The sequence below is a fragment of the Nannobrachium achirus genome (assembly GCF_963921795.1).
Source record: "Nannobrachium achirus genome assembly, chromosome: 21".
NCBI lineage: Eukaryota > Metazoa > Chordata > Actinopteri > Myctophiformes > Myctophidae > Nannobrachium > Nannobrachium achirus.
Genome location: NC_137828.1, coordinates 13585561 through 13603242, shown reverse-complemented (window position 1 = coordinate 13603242; position 17682 = coordinate 13585561). Strand labels below are relative to the sequence as shown.

Below are 17682 nucleotides of genomic sequence, written 5' to 3'. Positions count from 1 at the left end.
AACGGTTAGACACTAAAACCACTATCGTACCTGCATGGTGTCCATAATTCGGGGCGAAATGTACAGGCGAACATTATCACAGATTGTCGCAAATAGCCGTACTACAGGTTCACAATGCATAGCATGTACGTAACACTTCAAAAGGATATTGGCTTATCACGTTACTGTAGCTTATCTCCTATGAATTATTGTTGTTTTTATTATGGTATAATATATACAGTACAGTACATGCTATACTAGACAGACAGACAGACAGACAGACAGACAGACAGACAGCGTCTGGTGGTCCCTGGACTGACGACATTGAGAAACACTGAACTAAAGTGAACACTCTTTAACGCTCACCTGGCCAGAGCTAGTTGATTTCCTGTAGGTGACCTTGTACTCCAGCTCATCTCCGAAGATGTCTCGGATGGTCAGGAGCCTGTTGTCTTTGAACAGGGCTGTTTGAGGGTCGCTTACGTTAAGGGTGATCTTCCTCTTGTCGGCTCCCTGCACAATCTTGAAGTCAGGGCTACCTATATCAGCTGGAAGAAAGGAACGGAAGTGGTTGTGACGATTGGTTATTCCAACATCGATGCTGCTAGTATCGTACAAGCTGCCGATACTGCCCAAAAGGCTGGAATCAGCGAGTATACAGTGTGCCAGTCAGTCTATGACATTTAATTTGCAGTCAACAATTATTTTGTATTTTGAAAGCTTCAGTTGATGTTGCACAACAGTTTTATACTCTTACTGTAATATTTACATTATTATTTTACAAATGTCTGGCTGCAGTTTAACAATTATTAAGGGTTGGTGTCGGAACGGTATCATTATTATTATATCATAGTCCTGTAATGTCTTGTCGAATGTCGAATGTTTTTATGTTTTGTGTGGACCCCAGAAAGATTATCTGTTGTTATGCACCAGCTAATGGGGATCCTAATAAACTCTATAAACCCAAGTTGTGTGTATCAGAGATTGGAAGTAAAAAAAAACACATGCTTTGTCACATGTGTTTTATGCTGGCATGCAGAATTCCCTGCATGAGTGTTTGTGTTTGTGCACTCATCCACAACCTAGCTTTGAATCGTTTGTGTCGTACACAGTAGGACTGTTACTGTTGTGAAACAATGCCCTCGAATAGCAATGTGTCCCGAGTATTTTTAGGCACGAGAGAGAGAGAGGAATGCACTTTGCACAGGCACGTTCGTGGACCCATCAACATTTTTGCGGGCTGACACTCACTGTCTTTGTAAGGGCAGAAGCGCGGTGAGCGGGTGTGTGGGAACTCCACGAGGTCCGAGGTTACCCCCAGCGGGGGCTCCGACAGGATATCGGCCGAATACGAGGCCTTCAGCTCGGTCAGGGAGTTGGTCAGATCACACGTGGTCTCCGCCGTTCGGACGCAGAACTTGTTCTTCTCGCGGTCCTTGCCGACCCTGGATGAACGAAGATCAGAGAGGAGAATGTAAAAACCTGTGTTGCGTGCCTATATGCAACAAAAACACAAAACAACTGATGTATTATGAAAATATGCTTAGGTTTAGATTAAATCTGCACTATGCTTTCCTCCTCTACCCCGGATTTGAATCTGGTTTCCTGCGCAAGTGCTGAAATGTTTTCCAATTTAGCAAATAGAGCCTGCCTGCTTGCTCAGGGGATAAATTGAATCTTGACCTTCAGGTTGAAATTCGTGTCAGATCCTGTGTCTATAGGTGAGACAAGACCTTTGATCTAAATGTCTATATAGAAGAGCAGAGAGACAAAATACAACCACCCAAATTATAGAAGTTGTATTGTACCATACAGATTGGACAAAACTACATTTTTATTCATTAAATAGTGACATAGCGCCGCTTTAACTTATAGGAAAAAGAGCACAGGTACAGGACAAACTGACCATGGCAGGTAGGCCTACACATAAGTCATACTGTAAAGGTAACTGTCTCCCAGTCAATTACTTATTAAGGTTTATTAGCTCTAAAGAAGACTCTATTTATTTGTATCTAAGTTTAGATGAAGAAGCAGACAATTCCTCCTCTATTTTTGGTTTCTCTCTAGCCAGGCTGGTAAAGATGCATGCTAATTGCCTGGGTGATGCTGCTACATGACTACATCTATGACCTAAACTGGACATGCCAGTAAAAGCTTTTAGTGGATCAATAAGGGAGTCTCATCACACTCCACCACTCCCATCTTGAGGATTAATCTCCTTCACAAGGTCACTGCCTGCCTGGGCAAGTACGTCTGAATCTGTCTGATGTGCACATAAGAAGAAGGCAAAAGAAAAAGCTGATGTAGAATATTATCAGCCTATTAAATCTAAAATGACAGAGATAGATGATTTAATGGGCTACTTACACAGAAAACTCTACAGTGTAGGAATACTCAGTAGTTGGTTTAGGTTCCCACGTAAGCAGCGTTTTGAAGTTGGTAGATTGCCAAGTGACATTTTGTGCCGTGGGATAAGAACCTGCAAAATGGAATAATTATAAAACGTCATACAACATGCAGGCATCTATAGCAATATTTGTCACAAACAGCACATTAAATCAAGGAATCAGCAATAAATTGCAGACCAACAATATCTGGTAAAATGCACACGACCTTCCTTCAAATAGGCTCTTTTCTCAATGGGACTGATATATTTCTGTGGAACTCACCTGAAACAGAAGTTTTGACGAAATTCACATTGACAAAGAGTGCCAGAAAGGCCACCGTTACTCCACTTTTCAGCATTTTCTTCTTTATTTTTTGTATCTCCCTTTTTCTGTCAAATTATGAAATCCTGGAAGGTGTGGGCGCGCCTGGATTCAGGTGGGACTTCAGAGGGAACCGCACTCTCTCCTCTCCTGGTGCACTGACTGAACCAAATAATGCTAAATTGAATATAATCCGCGGTCCGAAGCTATGGATCCTCTGATGTTCTCTGATGTTCACGAATAGATTACAGGCTACAGGTTATTATAGTGGATCCTCGACAAGAATGAAGCGTTGTGATTTGATATGCTTCTTGCGCTCTGAGCGTCTGTGAGTGAGTGTGAGAGACTGTGTGAGTGAACAGAATATAACAGGATGTGAGTTTCCATATAAGGACTGTCTGGGCTGTTCCTAGCTCTGGTCCTGTTCCGTCCTCTAAAGTGGGAGGGGCCAGACAAAGAAAGTTATGAGATCATAAATTACAGCGCTACTACTATGGTATTTCTGTTCCACATGTCTCAGTCACACGCGTCACCATATGTAATTTGTGGTCGAGCGGGGACTCTTTCTTTCCCCCCTACCACCTCCACTTTATTTTATTTGACAAAGAAGTACAGTACAGCTTCCTAAAACTGTATTTTTTGCATGACTGGCATTCATAGTCGTGAAGGTGGAAGATGATGATGATGATTATGAGACAGTAGCCTATGTTGACAGCTAGTGGAAACAATAGTGTCAGTTAGTAGCAGTAGCAGAAAGAGAGGCCAATCCAACATTTCACAACAACAGTAAAATGAGTAATGCAGAGAAAAATACATCCCTTTAATCCAATGAATTATGATGATGAATTCACAAGTCGTAATATAGCCTATTCTTCATTTTATTTTATTCTTTATTTATTTTTTATTTATTTTCTATTAGGCCTATTATTAATTGATTGATTGATTGATTTCCTTTGGATGTTTAACCCAGGTGCCCTAAAAAGGCAGACTTTAAAGACTGGAGGACAAATAAGAACTTTTGACAATTCACTGTACTGATTGTAAATTTAAAACAGAATTGGCAAATGTTTCAGACAATCAGACTTGCCCAGCAATGTTAATATTAAATAAAAACGTGATCACAAAAATAATATTATTAATAATAAATTATGATCATTAATATACAGTATAATCTACACAGTAATGTGTACACTACAGATTGTTTTGTCAGGGGGGGAAATAATAGGCTGTAAAAAGGGGGGGAAAGTGAATTGAAATAAAGGACAATATGACCAGAGGGGTCCTTAGGGGGGTTCCAGGGGGTCCCCAGCAAAAATAGTTAATGTAGTAGCATCACGATCATTTTAAAGCTATACTATGTAACTTTTTTAATAAAACAAATCTTAAAATTGTCCTAATTATTAAATCGCTAAAGTTTTAGAACACCCACTCTGTTCATTTCAGCTCCCAAAGCCTTTTCTTTATGTGTTCTACTGAGCCCTGGTGGCCGTGACCGGGGCTGTTTTTCCCGGCAAAATTACGTCATATGCATCATTCTGTACACGTGTCTCCCTACCGGCCAATCAAAGCCCAGATCATACACTGCCGAGCTCTTCAGGAAATACACTGCAGTGTTTACACTGGGCTAGGAGTTTAGCATGTAGCTCCCCAACCGAGGCTCGTAGAGGGACACGAAAGACCTCTATGGATAGGTCTCGGCGAGGCGAGGCGGACGCGGTGGTCTGACGGCCCGATCCGCTGCGAAAAACGGCCGAAAAAAGCAGACGCGAACGCGGTTGGCTATAACGCTACTGACCACTAGTTGAGCAACTTACACAGTATAGCTTTAAGCACTTTATCCATTAATATGGCTATGCATAAATAGCAGGTATAAAAGCTTGTACATCTGTTATTATTGAAAACTTTTGAATATTATTTTGAATTTAGTTTTTAAATCAATTTTCTCTTCTGGGGGTGTGCGGCGAAATACATATCAATTTGGGGGTCCGCGGAACAAAAACGTTTGAGAATACTGGGCTAGCCTATACAGTAGCCCATATAGCCCTATAGAAAAAACATGTCAAGGAGAGTCACAAATCTGAGATATTTACATATGGCATAAACAAACAGGTATAGTGGATGGATGGATTTTATGTAGTGTACAAGTGTACAACGAAATACTATTTCTTTTTTTTTTTTTTTTTTTTTTACTTATAAGTAAAAGTATCAATACTGCAAATAAAAATACTCTTAAAGGTAAAAGTCAGGAATTCAAAATTGACTTGAGTAAAAGTAGGCCTACAAAAGTATTGTCATCAAAATGTATTAAAGTACAAAAGGTAAAAGTGCTCATTATGAGGGAATGTCCCACTTTAAGTTTTCAAATGTTTTGAAAATAGCAGATTTACAAGCCCACAATGTGTCTGCATCGCAAGTTCGCAACGCATTGTGAACTTGTAGGTCGGCTATTTTCAAATGGGTCTAAATGTATATAGGGCTGGAGTGGTTAATGTATGTTTTGTAATAATAATCAAAATCTACTAAGTAACCAGTAGGCCTAACTATAAAGTTTTCAAACAAATGTAGTGGGGAAAAGGTAGGCCTACAATATATTCCTCTGAGATGTAGTGGACTAGAAGTAAAAGTACGGAAAATTGGAAATACACCAGTTAAGTAAAAGCACCTCAAAATTGTACTTAAGTACAGTACTTGAGCACATGCACTTAGATACTTTCCACACACTACTGGTCATTGTCTCTCCATAGTAGTATACGCGTGCCGGACGGGTTGGCTCAGACACTTGGCAGCCGCTGCTGTCATAGTAGAGAGAGTGGGTGAGCGCGCTCCATTGGCATGCTGAACACATAGGCTACCACATTCAGGCTCTACTACTGCATGACGTAATGCTGCTGTATGCAAATACCTCGCAGAAAGACCCCCCAACAACATCTGGAGAAGCTGACTCATAAACTCTGCTAACTTCATTGAGGAATCCGACAGACCCCAAAGCCTGTCTTAGTGTCTTTAGTCAGTAGCTTTGAAGTAGTTCTACACATTGAATGAGGTAACTGTCTATAAATAGGCGTCATTCAATCCAAGCCTGCCCAAATAGCCTACACATACGGTGAACTGAACAGTGTTTACCGTAATTGTAGGCTATTTACAAAACACCATGTGATGTGTACGTTATACGGTATGTGCAAAGTGAAGGTGTTTTTACAACCTTTACCAAAGAAGGATGATAATGGCGTCATATGTGTGACATACCATTGATATGTCACTTTTAAGGATTAAAATGCCAAAGCAGCTGATCTACAAGCTCAAAACCTGTCGCTTTGCGCCACGTTTTGAGCTTGTAGATCTGATATTTTTGATGCTTTTGTGTGACGCTGTAGTATGATCAAGTAGACTATAGGGCGTTGATTTAGATTTTACAACATGCACAACAGCAATGATATTTGCGACCGAAGGAGAAGGAGAAATGTCACAGCTTGTCTCCGTGTGTGTACACATTTTTACAGTCTATGGGTTGGTTCCCTTGACACATCACTGTGACATCACAGGTGATATCCCTGGTGATATCACCTATAAAAGTCCATATATGGGTATTCCCCAGAATCCCTTCTATGCCCATATATGAAGATCCCTGATGTCATCGATATATATCACTGGCCAGATGGCCAAGACATGGCCCATATCTGTGTGGCTGGTTCAGATAGGGATCTCCATGTATGGGCATAAAATATATTGATACCCCCATATGCCCATACAGTAGATCCCCAGGCATCAAACCCAGGCCCTAACTCGCCATGGCCCTGCTTGGCTTTACTAATTAACATACGTTTTATGACCATATATGGAGATCCCTGTCCCAGTGTCATCAATATTAAGGACATATTTGGTAATGCCCATATATGGGCATGTTTTGACATAACATTGTTGACTATCCTGCAGGGGTCTCCATATATGGGAACAGGTCCGATATACATCACTGGCCAGATGGCCAAGAATTGGTGTGACCTCGCCCTTTAGGGCAAGGTCGCATGTCGCCCTGAGGCGTCTTACTAGTATTATATACAGTATATAATAAATGTACACACACACACACACACACACACACACACACACACACACACACACACACACACACACACACACACACACACACACACACACACACACACACACACACACACAGGGGTACATTTCCTTTCTGGACTCTGTATATGAATCTCCTCTCCATGGTAACGTGTTTGTATCTCCTGCTGGGGATGACACCTTTCCTCCAGAGACAGAGTGAGCCTGGTGTTCCCTAGAAGTGGAGCTACAGTACTGGCAGCAGGGGCATACCGTACACACACACATACCGACCTCTTTGTCTCAGCAGGCTGGCATGCACTTGCCTAGGCATGCACTACACACTCCACAGCAGGACACTCACTCTCCCTGTAAAGCGTATGCTAATGCGGGGGCCAGTCGGGTTCACTGACTATTAGTGGCTTTGAATTCTGAAGGAGTACTTACTCACTGCCGGGAAATGCTGAATGCAAATCCAGTAGTAAGACAAATAAATACGTTCCATTGAGCTAGAAAAACGCTAGGAAGTGCCCTGGGACAGATCTTACAGGGCCAGATTAAGTGGATTATGTGTGACGGAATACTTTTTTTGTCTTTGTTTATCCAAGCTTGATCCAGAATCTTAAAGGAGAGCTGCTGTTAATGCTCAGACTAATGCACATCTTTTGTTTTCTTGATTGGAGAATGTGAAATGTGATATTTCTAAAGTCTCATGATGACGCTTTGTTCGTGCATTCATTGAGCAGTGCTGATGAATGATGAACAACAAGGAATACCACTGAAAAGAAAAGGCCAGTTCTCAGCAGTCCGCCTGGGAGTATTTAAAGGTTCTGTTTATCTTTTTGGACAAACTCTCCGCCTGAAACTGTTTGTACATGCGGGCCACTTCATTCCTCGACTTAACCATGCACATCCGTGGGAAAACAATCTGTTAAATAATATCTATTAATTATTAATTCCACTTTTGCCATGGATGCCAAATGTGAGAGAACACTGTCTGCCTGGTTCATGATAACAGTAGATCCTGACTTTCAAGTACAAAGGCGTCCTCGCACTGAAAATAGCAGATCTACAAGCTCACAATGTGTCAGATGATGGATTGAGAGCTTGTAGATCTGTATGGCCCACACAGTGTACTGTAGGCGGCACAAGTAACACATTATGTAAGTAATACAACCAGTAAGACTCCCTAATCGGGAGATAAGCGACCGTCAGGTCGCATACACAAACCTTAGAAGGCAATCGTAGCCAATCAGGGGGGAATATGGGAAATGGGACAGATCCATGTTGATGACATGACTTTAGAGATACTGTGTACCGCTTTGCGTGATTTTAGGCCAAAATATGTAGGAGCAGTGTCCAAAAATGTGTTTTGCAAAAATCGTCCTGATGGTGGGGCTAGAAGAGGGGGATATGAGAATTGATGTGGAGGTTGTGAGTTGGCATCCAAGGATTGTGTGTGCAAAGTTTGGCATGGATAGGGGCAACGGTGCCGGAGATAAGAGTAGCCCTACTCTTATCTTAAAAGTGTGACGTGACGGACAGACAGACAGACAGACAGACAGACAGACAGACAGACAGACAGACACACACACAGTCGACAGCCGGTGGAGCTTTTCATAGTAACTTGCGACCTGACGGTGGCAATCAACATACTGGCATTTTTCTCTATTTACCCTCTTCCATATGCCTATACATTTGAGGGCGTTAAGTGAAAGTAATGCAAAAGTAATATACCACAACAGAATAACACACAGAAAGTGATACTGAACAGTAATAACTAATATCTAATGTGTTACTATATTGGGAAAGTAACTTTCACAGAATAGACCATAGAAACGGTTCTTGGAGTGATATCACTGGGGGTCTATTGTCTAAAAAGAAAGTGGATTTCAACTTTGATCATAGAGCATGCTCTCTCCAGCAGTAGGCAGCTGCTCTTAATTGCTTTCCCAGGCAAGTAACTTCAGCACAGGAAGTAGAAGTGAGATCCTATTCAAGCTCAGTGGGCATGGACTACAATGTGATCCTCAAAACGTATTTGTAGGCTGCAGAGCTCCAACGGAAAATATTCTTGTGCCAAGGACCCCATAGAAGATTTGTGTTGTTAAAATCTGGCTTGTCTGTACCGGTATGTACGTACCGGTATGTCCCATGTCTGTCCGGACTGTCATTGGTCCGCTCCATCCCACATTGGCCAAGCTTCACGGGACATTAAAGGGCCGGTTCACCTCAACCAGATTGGGATAACTCAGGATTGTGTTGATCTTGTTCCAAACAACAATAAAATAAGATCTGGTTGTCCCAGAGGTGAACTGGCCCTTTAATGAAATGAAAAATAGCACCACTCACTTTACAATGGATTTTTATAAATAGCAGGTGCATATAGGGTTAAAGTGGGTAAACAGATTTTGATGCTATATCCAATAATTTTGCTGGAGACCCCCTGAAACTCCCTCAAGGGACATGGCTGTCTCAACTAGCATGAAGTGGGCTCAGGTCATGATTAGTGAGTGCTGAGCAAGCCCATGCAGTGCAGGCCTAGCCTCGCAAGCCATCCCGAGCTACGTCATCACCAATGTGCTTCCTTTCTCGGTCTGGTGTCCCTCCCATTGAGCCTCTTTATTAGCAATTTTTTTCTAATTTCCAATCAAAAGGCTGCATTTCAAGCGAACCCGCCTCACACCGCTCCTGATTGGTCGAGCGGCTGCTACAGCTCTCGCATTTTGACAACAAACATGGCGGACCCCATGTCCGATTCGAGTTCACAAAACGCAAATAAAAGCTGCATTAAGCAAAGTTTTATCTGAAATCAACGGCATCTCATAACTTAAAAACGAACAACAGTTTGCACCTTTGGAATTTCTGTCTGGAAAAGACGTATTTGATGTTCTCCCGACGATGTTTTGATGCGCTGATGACTACTGACTGGACCTGTCAGTCAAAGTGAGTAACTACGTCATTGCGTAATGCATTGTCTACGGAGGACTCCCAGACTCTCCCCTGGGAGAGTCTGGCTGTTGCGAGGCTAGTGCAGGCCCAGATTGAATCTCCATTTGAGATGAGTAACTGGCGATACCCTGTCATGTATTCAACACGGCTATACATCCCACATTTTGATTCAGAATTCCCTGTCTTCTCATTTCTCCCCTAGTTGAAGGGAAACTCATGGAGCGATAAAAAGTGACTCACAAGTTGTGGTGAACCACTCTTTAAGTGTTATAGACTAGAGACCTCAAGCCCCTGACCATAGGAGGCTTTTTGCGCTATAAAGTGTCATGGAACATGTTGTTTTCCAAAGTGCTACTGAAATAGCAACACACGGTTGCCTGGGCAATTGTCAAATGTTGTGGAATGACAGAGTTTTCTTCTGGCAAGACACACGAAAGGATGACTTGATAGTCATTCACAGACACTTTAGCTCAATTATCCCATTACCTGAGGCTGATTCTGAAAAATTCAAGGACCCCCAAAGTTATACGTATTTGGCAGCGGACAACCCATCTCAAGATTTTGAGAGGCACAGAAGCAAAGATAAAAGTTAAAAAGTAAAAAAAAAAAAATCTTCAAAGATTTGCACAAATATTCAAAATATTTTAAAAATTGCATTTTGTCTAAAAATATCTAAAATGACACAGATGCTTTCCTGGGTTTTAATTGGTGAATAGAGAATGATCATTTCAATAACAAACAACACAATGTAGTTTATCTCTGGAGGGAAAGCAGGAGTCAACAGGCTTTTTCCGGATTCCTTAAACTCTACCTTGAACTGAGACAATTGTAACCAAGGACTGCGCTTTGTAGATAAGTGCCCGCACGCAAAAAGGTTACTACTTCCAGTAAAGGAGATCCTAATTTCTTTCGAAATCATGTTTGATAAATGGGGTGCTTTTGGTAATTCTGACTTCTTCTGACAAAGGCCAGCAGGCCCAAAGTTAAACGTTACGTCAATTAACAAAACTTCATCTCGTCTCTTTCAGGATTCAAAAAACACAAAAGGTTAGAATGTGGAGATAAGACGTTTCTGCCCGACAGCAACGATGTGAAGCCAGAGTTTGTGACGCTTTAGTGACGCAAATACTTTATATCAGGATTTATAGGATGCCAAATGGATTCAAGTTTATTGAGCTTGCTGGCCTCAATATAGCAGCTAATGAAATAGAATACAGTACTGAGAGGTTTTTCGGGACTATTTTGTCATAAGAAAAAAAAAAGAAAAAAGATTTTTGCAACCTTTGAATTAGAATCTTGAACATTCTTTAACACAAAAATTGTCATTTAACCATACGCATGATTTTATGTTCAGTGGATGCGTACAAGTGTCTAAATATGTATTTTTAGACACAATAAGCCCATTCCCAAGATGCACTGCTGAATCTAAATCAGTAAAATCACTAAAACGATAGAAAGCAGTAAATTAAAACATTTTAAGTTAACACTAATTAAAAATATAAACACTTGTTGTTCCTTTAACTGCAACATGAGCATAAAGAAGAAAACGTTTGGTTTGATTGATACATTCTGAAAGATCTCAGTTCTCTTGATGTTTAGATGTATTAAACATTTGCTTGTGGTGGAGCAATTTATTTGACCACATCATCTGAGGTCAAGGTCAGAAATCTCATTGCTGGCCAGCATAACACTTTAATGGAGTTACAATACTGTAATAGCTGTACTACTAATAGTGTAATATCGTTAAAAGCATCAAAAGTAGCAGATCTACAAGGTCAAAACACGTCTGTTCGCGCTGTGCATTGAGCTTGCAGATCTGCTACTCTTGATTTGGGCATTAACAGCAACATTATGGTAGTATTACCACCTCAAGTTTCCTGTAGCGTAGCTCCCTGCAGACACATGTAGTCCCACTAAAATACATGCTCAGACTTGCAAAGTGTTTTTGAATACAGAGTGTTATCAGATTTTATTGCAAATTCCAACATATGCCGAAAAGGGTAGATTCTCATTTAATTGTTTTTAATCTGTCTCTGTAGGGCCTTTCCCTTTTTTTACATTCTGATTATAGCTTAATGAGTTAATGTTTGGGCCATGTTATTGGCACAGTCCACCCGGAGAAGGGTCCCTGCAGATAACTAGGCATTTCCCTCTATTCAAATTATTTCCCCTCTCTTGTCACCTTTTGCCAAACCTTTCAGAACTGTTGTGGCATTGGTAAATGTCAGGGTTATTGTTTCCTCTAGCCAAGCAAGCTTTCTTTTAAATCGCTGGGTTCTTCAGAAGTCCAGCGTAATGTTACACTTCCTTCCTCTTTCTTGGGGCTAATGTGATTTGACATAGTCTTTAGATATATGCTGTGACTGAACACACTTCCTGTTTTCACTATTGTTGGTCTATATTTACTTTCCGAACGTCTTCTGCCCTATTTTCGTCTTACCCCTTCTCCTTAAACTTTTTTTTGCCATTTTGTACTATTATTGTAAAGTAGCTGATCTACAAGCTCACAACATGTCAATGTAGATCGGCTATTTAAAGTATTTGAAAATGTTTTTCAAAATAGTAAAAAAATAAAAAAAAAGGCAAAGAAGTTTAGGGATAAAGGGTAAGGCATGGACGAAAATATAGCTGAATGTCTCTTAACCAGTTGATTCTCAACCTTTCCAGAACTGAGGACCCCCCAAAGGAATTATATTTGAACTGAGGACCCCCCAAAGGAATCATATTTGAACTGAGGATCCCCCAAAGGAATCATATTTGAACTGAGGACCCCCCCAATAATCATATTTGAACTGAGGACCCCCCCAAAAAAATCATATTTGAACTGAGGACCCCCAAATGAATCATATTTGAACTGAGGACCCCCCAAAAGAATCATATTCGGGCTGAAGACCCCCCCCCCCCCCCCCCCAATAATCAAATTCGAACTGAAGACCCCCAAAAAGAATCATATTTGAACTGAGGTGGGGACCAACACCCTGCCAAAACTTGGAAATGTATTTGAGGCAATACTTTTCATTTGACTGTTCCACAGAAAGATATTGTGTTGAGAACCACTGTTTTAACCACACAAAAAACAACAATGGTGTCCCTTAGCAGGGTTCTATAGGCCTATTTGGCATTCTTCCTTTTCCCCACTACAGTACAAATCAAATTTCTTCTCCGTAAATAGAACTACAAGCTCAGAACATATTTTTCGCTAAATGCCTACTGTATAATGAATAGTAATGGTAATGCCCAGAATATTCATGCTAAAACATGCTAGAGTTTGTATGATATGGATGGTTGAATTGTTTTTCCTCGTCAGCCATGGACATCCTGTTTAGGAGCAGTGGAATAGATGATGGAGGTTGATACACAAAGCAAGGCGAGTAGTGACTTGTTGAAGTAAAATCAGAAAATGGATTGTATTAGAGTGACATCAAAGCAACAAGGAGACCATGCAGCCAAATGTGAAACTAGAATCATAGGAGGTTGGAAAATGCATGGAATACAATTACAGAAGACACAGAGAAGACACTGAGAAATCATCTTTCAGGCAACCATCCCACCCACGTGTACACACACACGGACGTGCATGCACGCATGCACGCACGCACGCATGCATGCACGCACGCACGCACGGGATAGCTTCGCTGTTACTACATGTCATCTGTTCGACACCCAACTCTAACCCGTCCCTTACCCTAAACCTAACCTCCGTGGAGTGAGTCGCTAACCCTCCCGGCGCTCCTTTGTCGAACTGGCGGTCGTTCGAAAGAGCGAGATTCCCCCTGCACGCACGCACGCACACACACACACGCACATGTAGGGCCTACACACACACGCACGCGCGAGCATGCACACAAAAGTGGTTAATGATTAAACACACAGTAAATGCATGCATGCACGTACATGCACACGCAACCACACACCCGCGCGCGTGCGAACACACACGCCCAGAGTTACATTCCAGAATGATCAGAATGGAGTCTGAGTCTGGAGTCTGCAGTGCAGAGTCAGACAGGGTTCCTCCAGGACTTATACACGGTCCAAAGCTTATCACAAAGCAGCACCCAGATGACTGATAAGGGCTGAACACCGGGTTTACATTCCTCACAGTACATGACAGACAAGTTACACACATACGGCCAATTTTTATGAGCTCACAGTACATGACAGACAAGTTACACACATACAGCCAATTTTTATGAGCCGTGTGCTGGATATGGGTGAATAAAAGTACACACCCTATGTTTATTGCCCACTTTCGATGGCTCATTCCCCCCAGATTCGGGAACAAACATGGGGATGAATTCGTCCTATTCGTCTATATCCATCAGAAAGTGTGACTCCCTAGTCCTACCCCCCTTAAAAAAAAAATATATATATATATATATATATAAAAGAGCACCTGTCTGCAATTTCCAACATAGACAAGTCTTCTGGCATCTACCCCCCACTGTTTATTTCTGTATATATACTTTTACTGCTCCTAATATTGAGGATCTCTTGTATATAGTATAGTATTGTATGTCTTTAAATGTCTTGATTAACTGAATACACAGGAATCCAACACCTTTTGCTGACAACTGAGAATAGGGGCTTCAATCCACCACAGCGGTGCATCTGTTTGTCGATTGGCGATTGGTGTTTGGGGGGGAAGCCGGGCAGGGAGGGTCATCTCTGTAGTGTGTAGTGTACTCCTGCAACCGTATACAGTATAACAAGTTCCTCCTCCTCCTCCAAGTTCATCATCATGAATCAACATGATCATCATCAGCATTGTTCAGCAGGTTCTAAGTAGGCCTACAGTATAGTGGAAGAATGATAGCAATGAGAATGAAGCAATATCTCGAAAAGTTGTTATATTCACTGCTATGGTGGAAACCTTATACATGTAACAAGTTCATCACCGTCACCGTCATCATCAGCATTTTTCTCCTGGTTCTGAGTAGTGCATAATTTGTTACGTTTGTCCGTTTCCCTCTGATGTGACGTATGAACTAAAGCGTACATAGTTTTGATATTCACTGATGGAAACATACTGTACATTGCAACAGGTTAATCACCAGTAAGACTCCCTAATCGGGAGATAAGCGACCGTTGGTCGCTTATCTCCTGTCACACTGCTGACATCAGTATGACATCACACCGTACACAAATGACCCTTATATAAGACCGGCATTATCTACCGACAGATTAGTAACAAGATGTCAAAATCGTTGAAGGTTGAATCTCCAGATATGGAGATAACCAACACATCACTCCATATATGGAGATAACCGACGAATCTCACTAAGTCTGACCTCACAAGCCCCATATTTGGACACGAACAACATATAACTCCATATATAGAGACATAGCTGCTGACATCAGTATGACATCACACTGCTGACATCAGTATGACATCACACCGTACACAAATGACCCTGACGGCACACACCAATCAGTGTGATGTCATACTGATGCGGAGATATGAGCAGGGCAAAGGTGTGACGTGTGACGTGTGACCGACGGACAGACGGCCGGTGGAGGTTTTGATACTAAACTGCGACCTGACGGTCGCAATCATCATTAATCATCATGCTCATCATCAGCATTATTCTTATGGTTCCAAGTAGTGCATTAAATAAGTGCTACATCATTTCTCACGTTAGCAGGCCTTTTCTTGTTCATGTCCCTCTGATGTGATGTATATATGACCAAACAGCATTCTGTTTTCTGGAAGTTCATTTCGAAAGCACCTCATAGTCACTCAAAACCACACAGGCTCTTCGCACTTGACATCTTCAGTTAAGTTAACGCCCCCTAACACTGCCAAGGCTATTTTCAAGTGAGAACTGAAGAGGAGAGGCTGCTTCCTGTGGTTAACGGGGTGTGTGTGTGTGTGTGTGTGTGTGTGTGTGTGTGTGTGTGTGTGTGTGTGTGTGTGTGTGTGTGTGTGTGTGTGTGTGTGTGTGTGTGTTGAGAATCATCATATTGGCAGACCAATTTACCGTAAAGTCATAGTAAAATTAAAATAAACTAATTTGTCAACTTGTTTGTCATATTCTCCTTAGGTATTTATACTGTGAGGACAAGTTGGGCGGAGCTGCTACATGCAAGCAGTAGTGTGTGTGTGTGTGTGTGTGTGTGTGTGTGTGTGTGTGTGTGCGTGCGTGCGTGCGTGCGTGCGTGCGTGCGTGCGTGCGTGCGTGTGTCCACCCTTGTCTTGCTATGCTTCTATGAACCAATTATATTGGCAGGCCAAATTACTGTAAAGTGATGGCAAAGACAAATTACACATTGTCAGTTAGGGATACTGGGTTATCAGATATGGCCTACACCCTCAAACCCCCGTCCAAATATAACCCTATACAGTTTAATACTTGTGAAAGTAATGACATTTGATTTCATTATCTTTGATTAGCCTTCTTGTTAACGAATTACATGTCCTAGTAAGGGAAAGTTAGCCGAGTGTTAGACGAATCTGGGAACTAAATCTAAATCAATAGCTTTCTTCACAATGTGTTCATAAAGGTGTCTACTATCACCTCTGAACTTTCTCAATCACAACTCCCTTCGGAAACTTTGTGGGAGCCAATCAAAGTTGGGGGTATCCCGAGGTCCTGGGATTAAAGGGAGGAAAATAAAAAATGGCCAATATGAGCATATGAGGTGTGTATTTTGGGGCTGCTGAATCCATTCCAACCATTAGTTTTCAGTAAAAATTACTCCTTGGCCATAAAATAGGCCACGAGACATATAATATTGGCAATAAAAAAAAAGGTTGGAGTAGGGTTTGAATTCATGAAAACTATTCAAGATCAGGCGGGTAAGCGCATATCATGACACACAGGATAACATGATACAATCTGACAATGAACACTCAAAAAGGTTTAAAACATAGGGACACTCTCGAATGACATGATTGGCTAAGCCTTAGCCAATTAGGCCTATTTTATGGCCAAGGAGTCATTTTAACTGAAAACTAATGGTTGGAATGGATTCAGCAGCCCAAACATACCCTAATTACACACCCCATATGCTCATATTGGCCATTTTTATTTTATTTTATCCCCTTTAATCCCAGGCCCAGGTATCCCAATACCCCAACTTTGATTGGCTCCCACAAAGTTTCCGAAGGGAGTTGTGATTGAGAAAGTTCAGAGGTGATAGTAGACACCTTTATGAACACATTTGTGAAGAAAGCTATTGGTTTTTATTTAGTTCCCAGATTGGTCTAACACTCGGCTAACTTTACCTTACTATTGTACATGAAACAGGTTCAACAACATGAAGGTGTAACGGTGAAGTAAGTATACATTGTACACAGTAAGCATTCTGATTAAAAACAACAAAAACACACAACACTAAAATCGGAGGCATTGCACGTTTAAACAGTAATGTTTTTAAGTCGTTCTTAAAAAATGTGGTTCTTAAAAATGCAGCTCTCAAGACCTGTGGAAGGCGTTTCATAGCTTTTTGTTTTTGGCCTTTTTTTGTCTCGTGGGGGAACTTCAGAGTAATGGGGTTAAACAAAAAATTCTATTGTAATGTCCCTTGAAAAATAAGTGGGTGTATGGTGTACTGTATACAGTATATGCCTTTGTATAATCTCCACTATTCTGTCAGAGCCACTTTTTGCACCATAATTGTGCAGTTCAGGGATTTGGATGTCCAAGTTTCGGCTTCTTTCTATGGTTCTGTTTGACTGCACACTGCAAGACAATAAACCTTTTTATTATCAATATAATGAAACCCTGAAGTCGCACTGGCAAATCGGAGCAAACTTTCATTGCAGAGATAAGAAATAAAAGGCTCAGCCTCAATCAAAGAAGTAAACAATGCATGAAATAGCACTTAGATTGAGAGTGGGAATAACAGCTAAAAAGGAAGACGTTTGTATTGGAAGTGCTTGCACTGGATTCCTGATCATTTCTTCACAAATGCAGCACCATTTGTCATTGTTTGGATAGAGACCCCGTAATCATGAACTTTTGGAAGCCTTTGGGAATTATTGTGG

At 41.4% G+C, this 17682-nt stretch overlaps 1 protein-coding gene across 1 annotated transcript in view; it reads right to left on the bottom strand.

Annotated features, from left to right (window-relative positions):
* f3a (coagulation factor III, tissue factor a) overlaps positions 1-2908 on the bottom strand; it is a 6297-nt gene extending 3389 nt beyond the window's left edge. Inside the window, exons 1-4 of the mRNA XM_080752019.1 lie at positions 2649-2908; positions 2347-2458; positions 1231-1424; positions 346-527 (exon numbers count right to left, since the gene is read on the bottom strand). Coding sequence (XP_080608145.1) covers positions 346-527; positions 1231-1424; positions 2347-2458; positions 2649-2724 — 564 coding nt within the window. The 5' untranslated portion in view covers positions 2725-2908. The remainder of the gene's footprint in view (positions 1-345; positions 528-1230; positions 1425-2346; positions 2459-2648) is intronic.
* Between the last annotated feature and the right edge of the window lie 14774 nt (positions 2909-17682).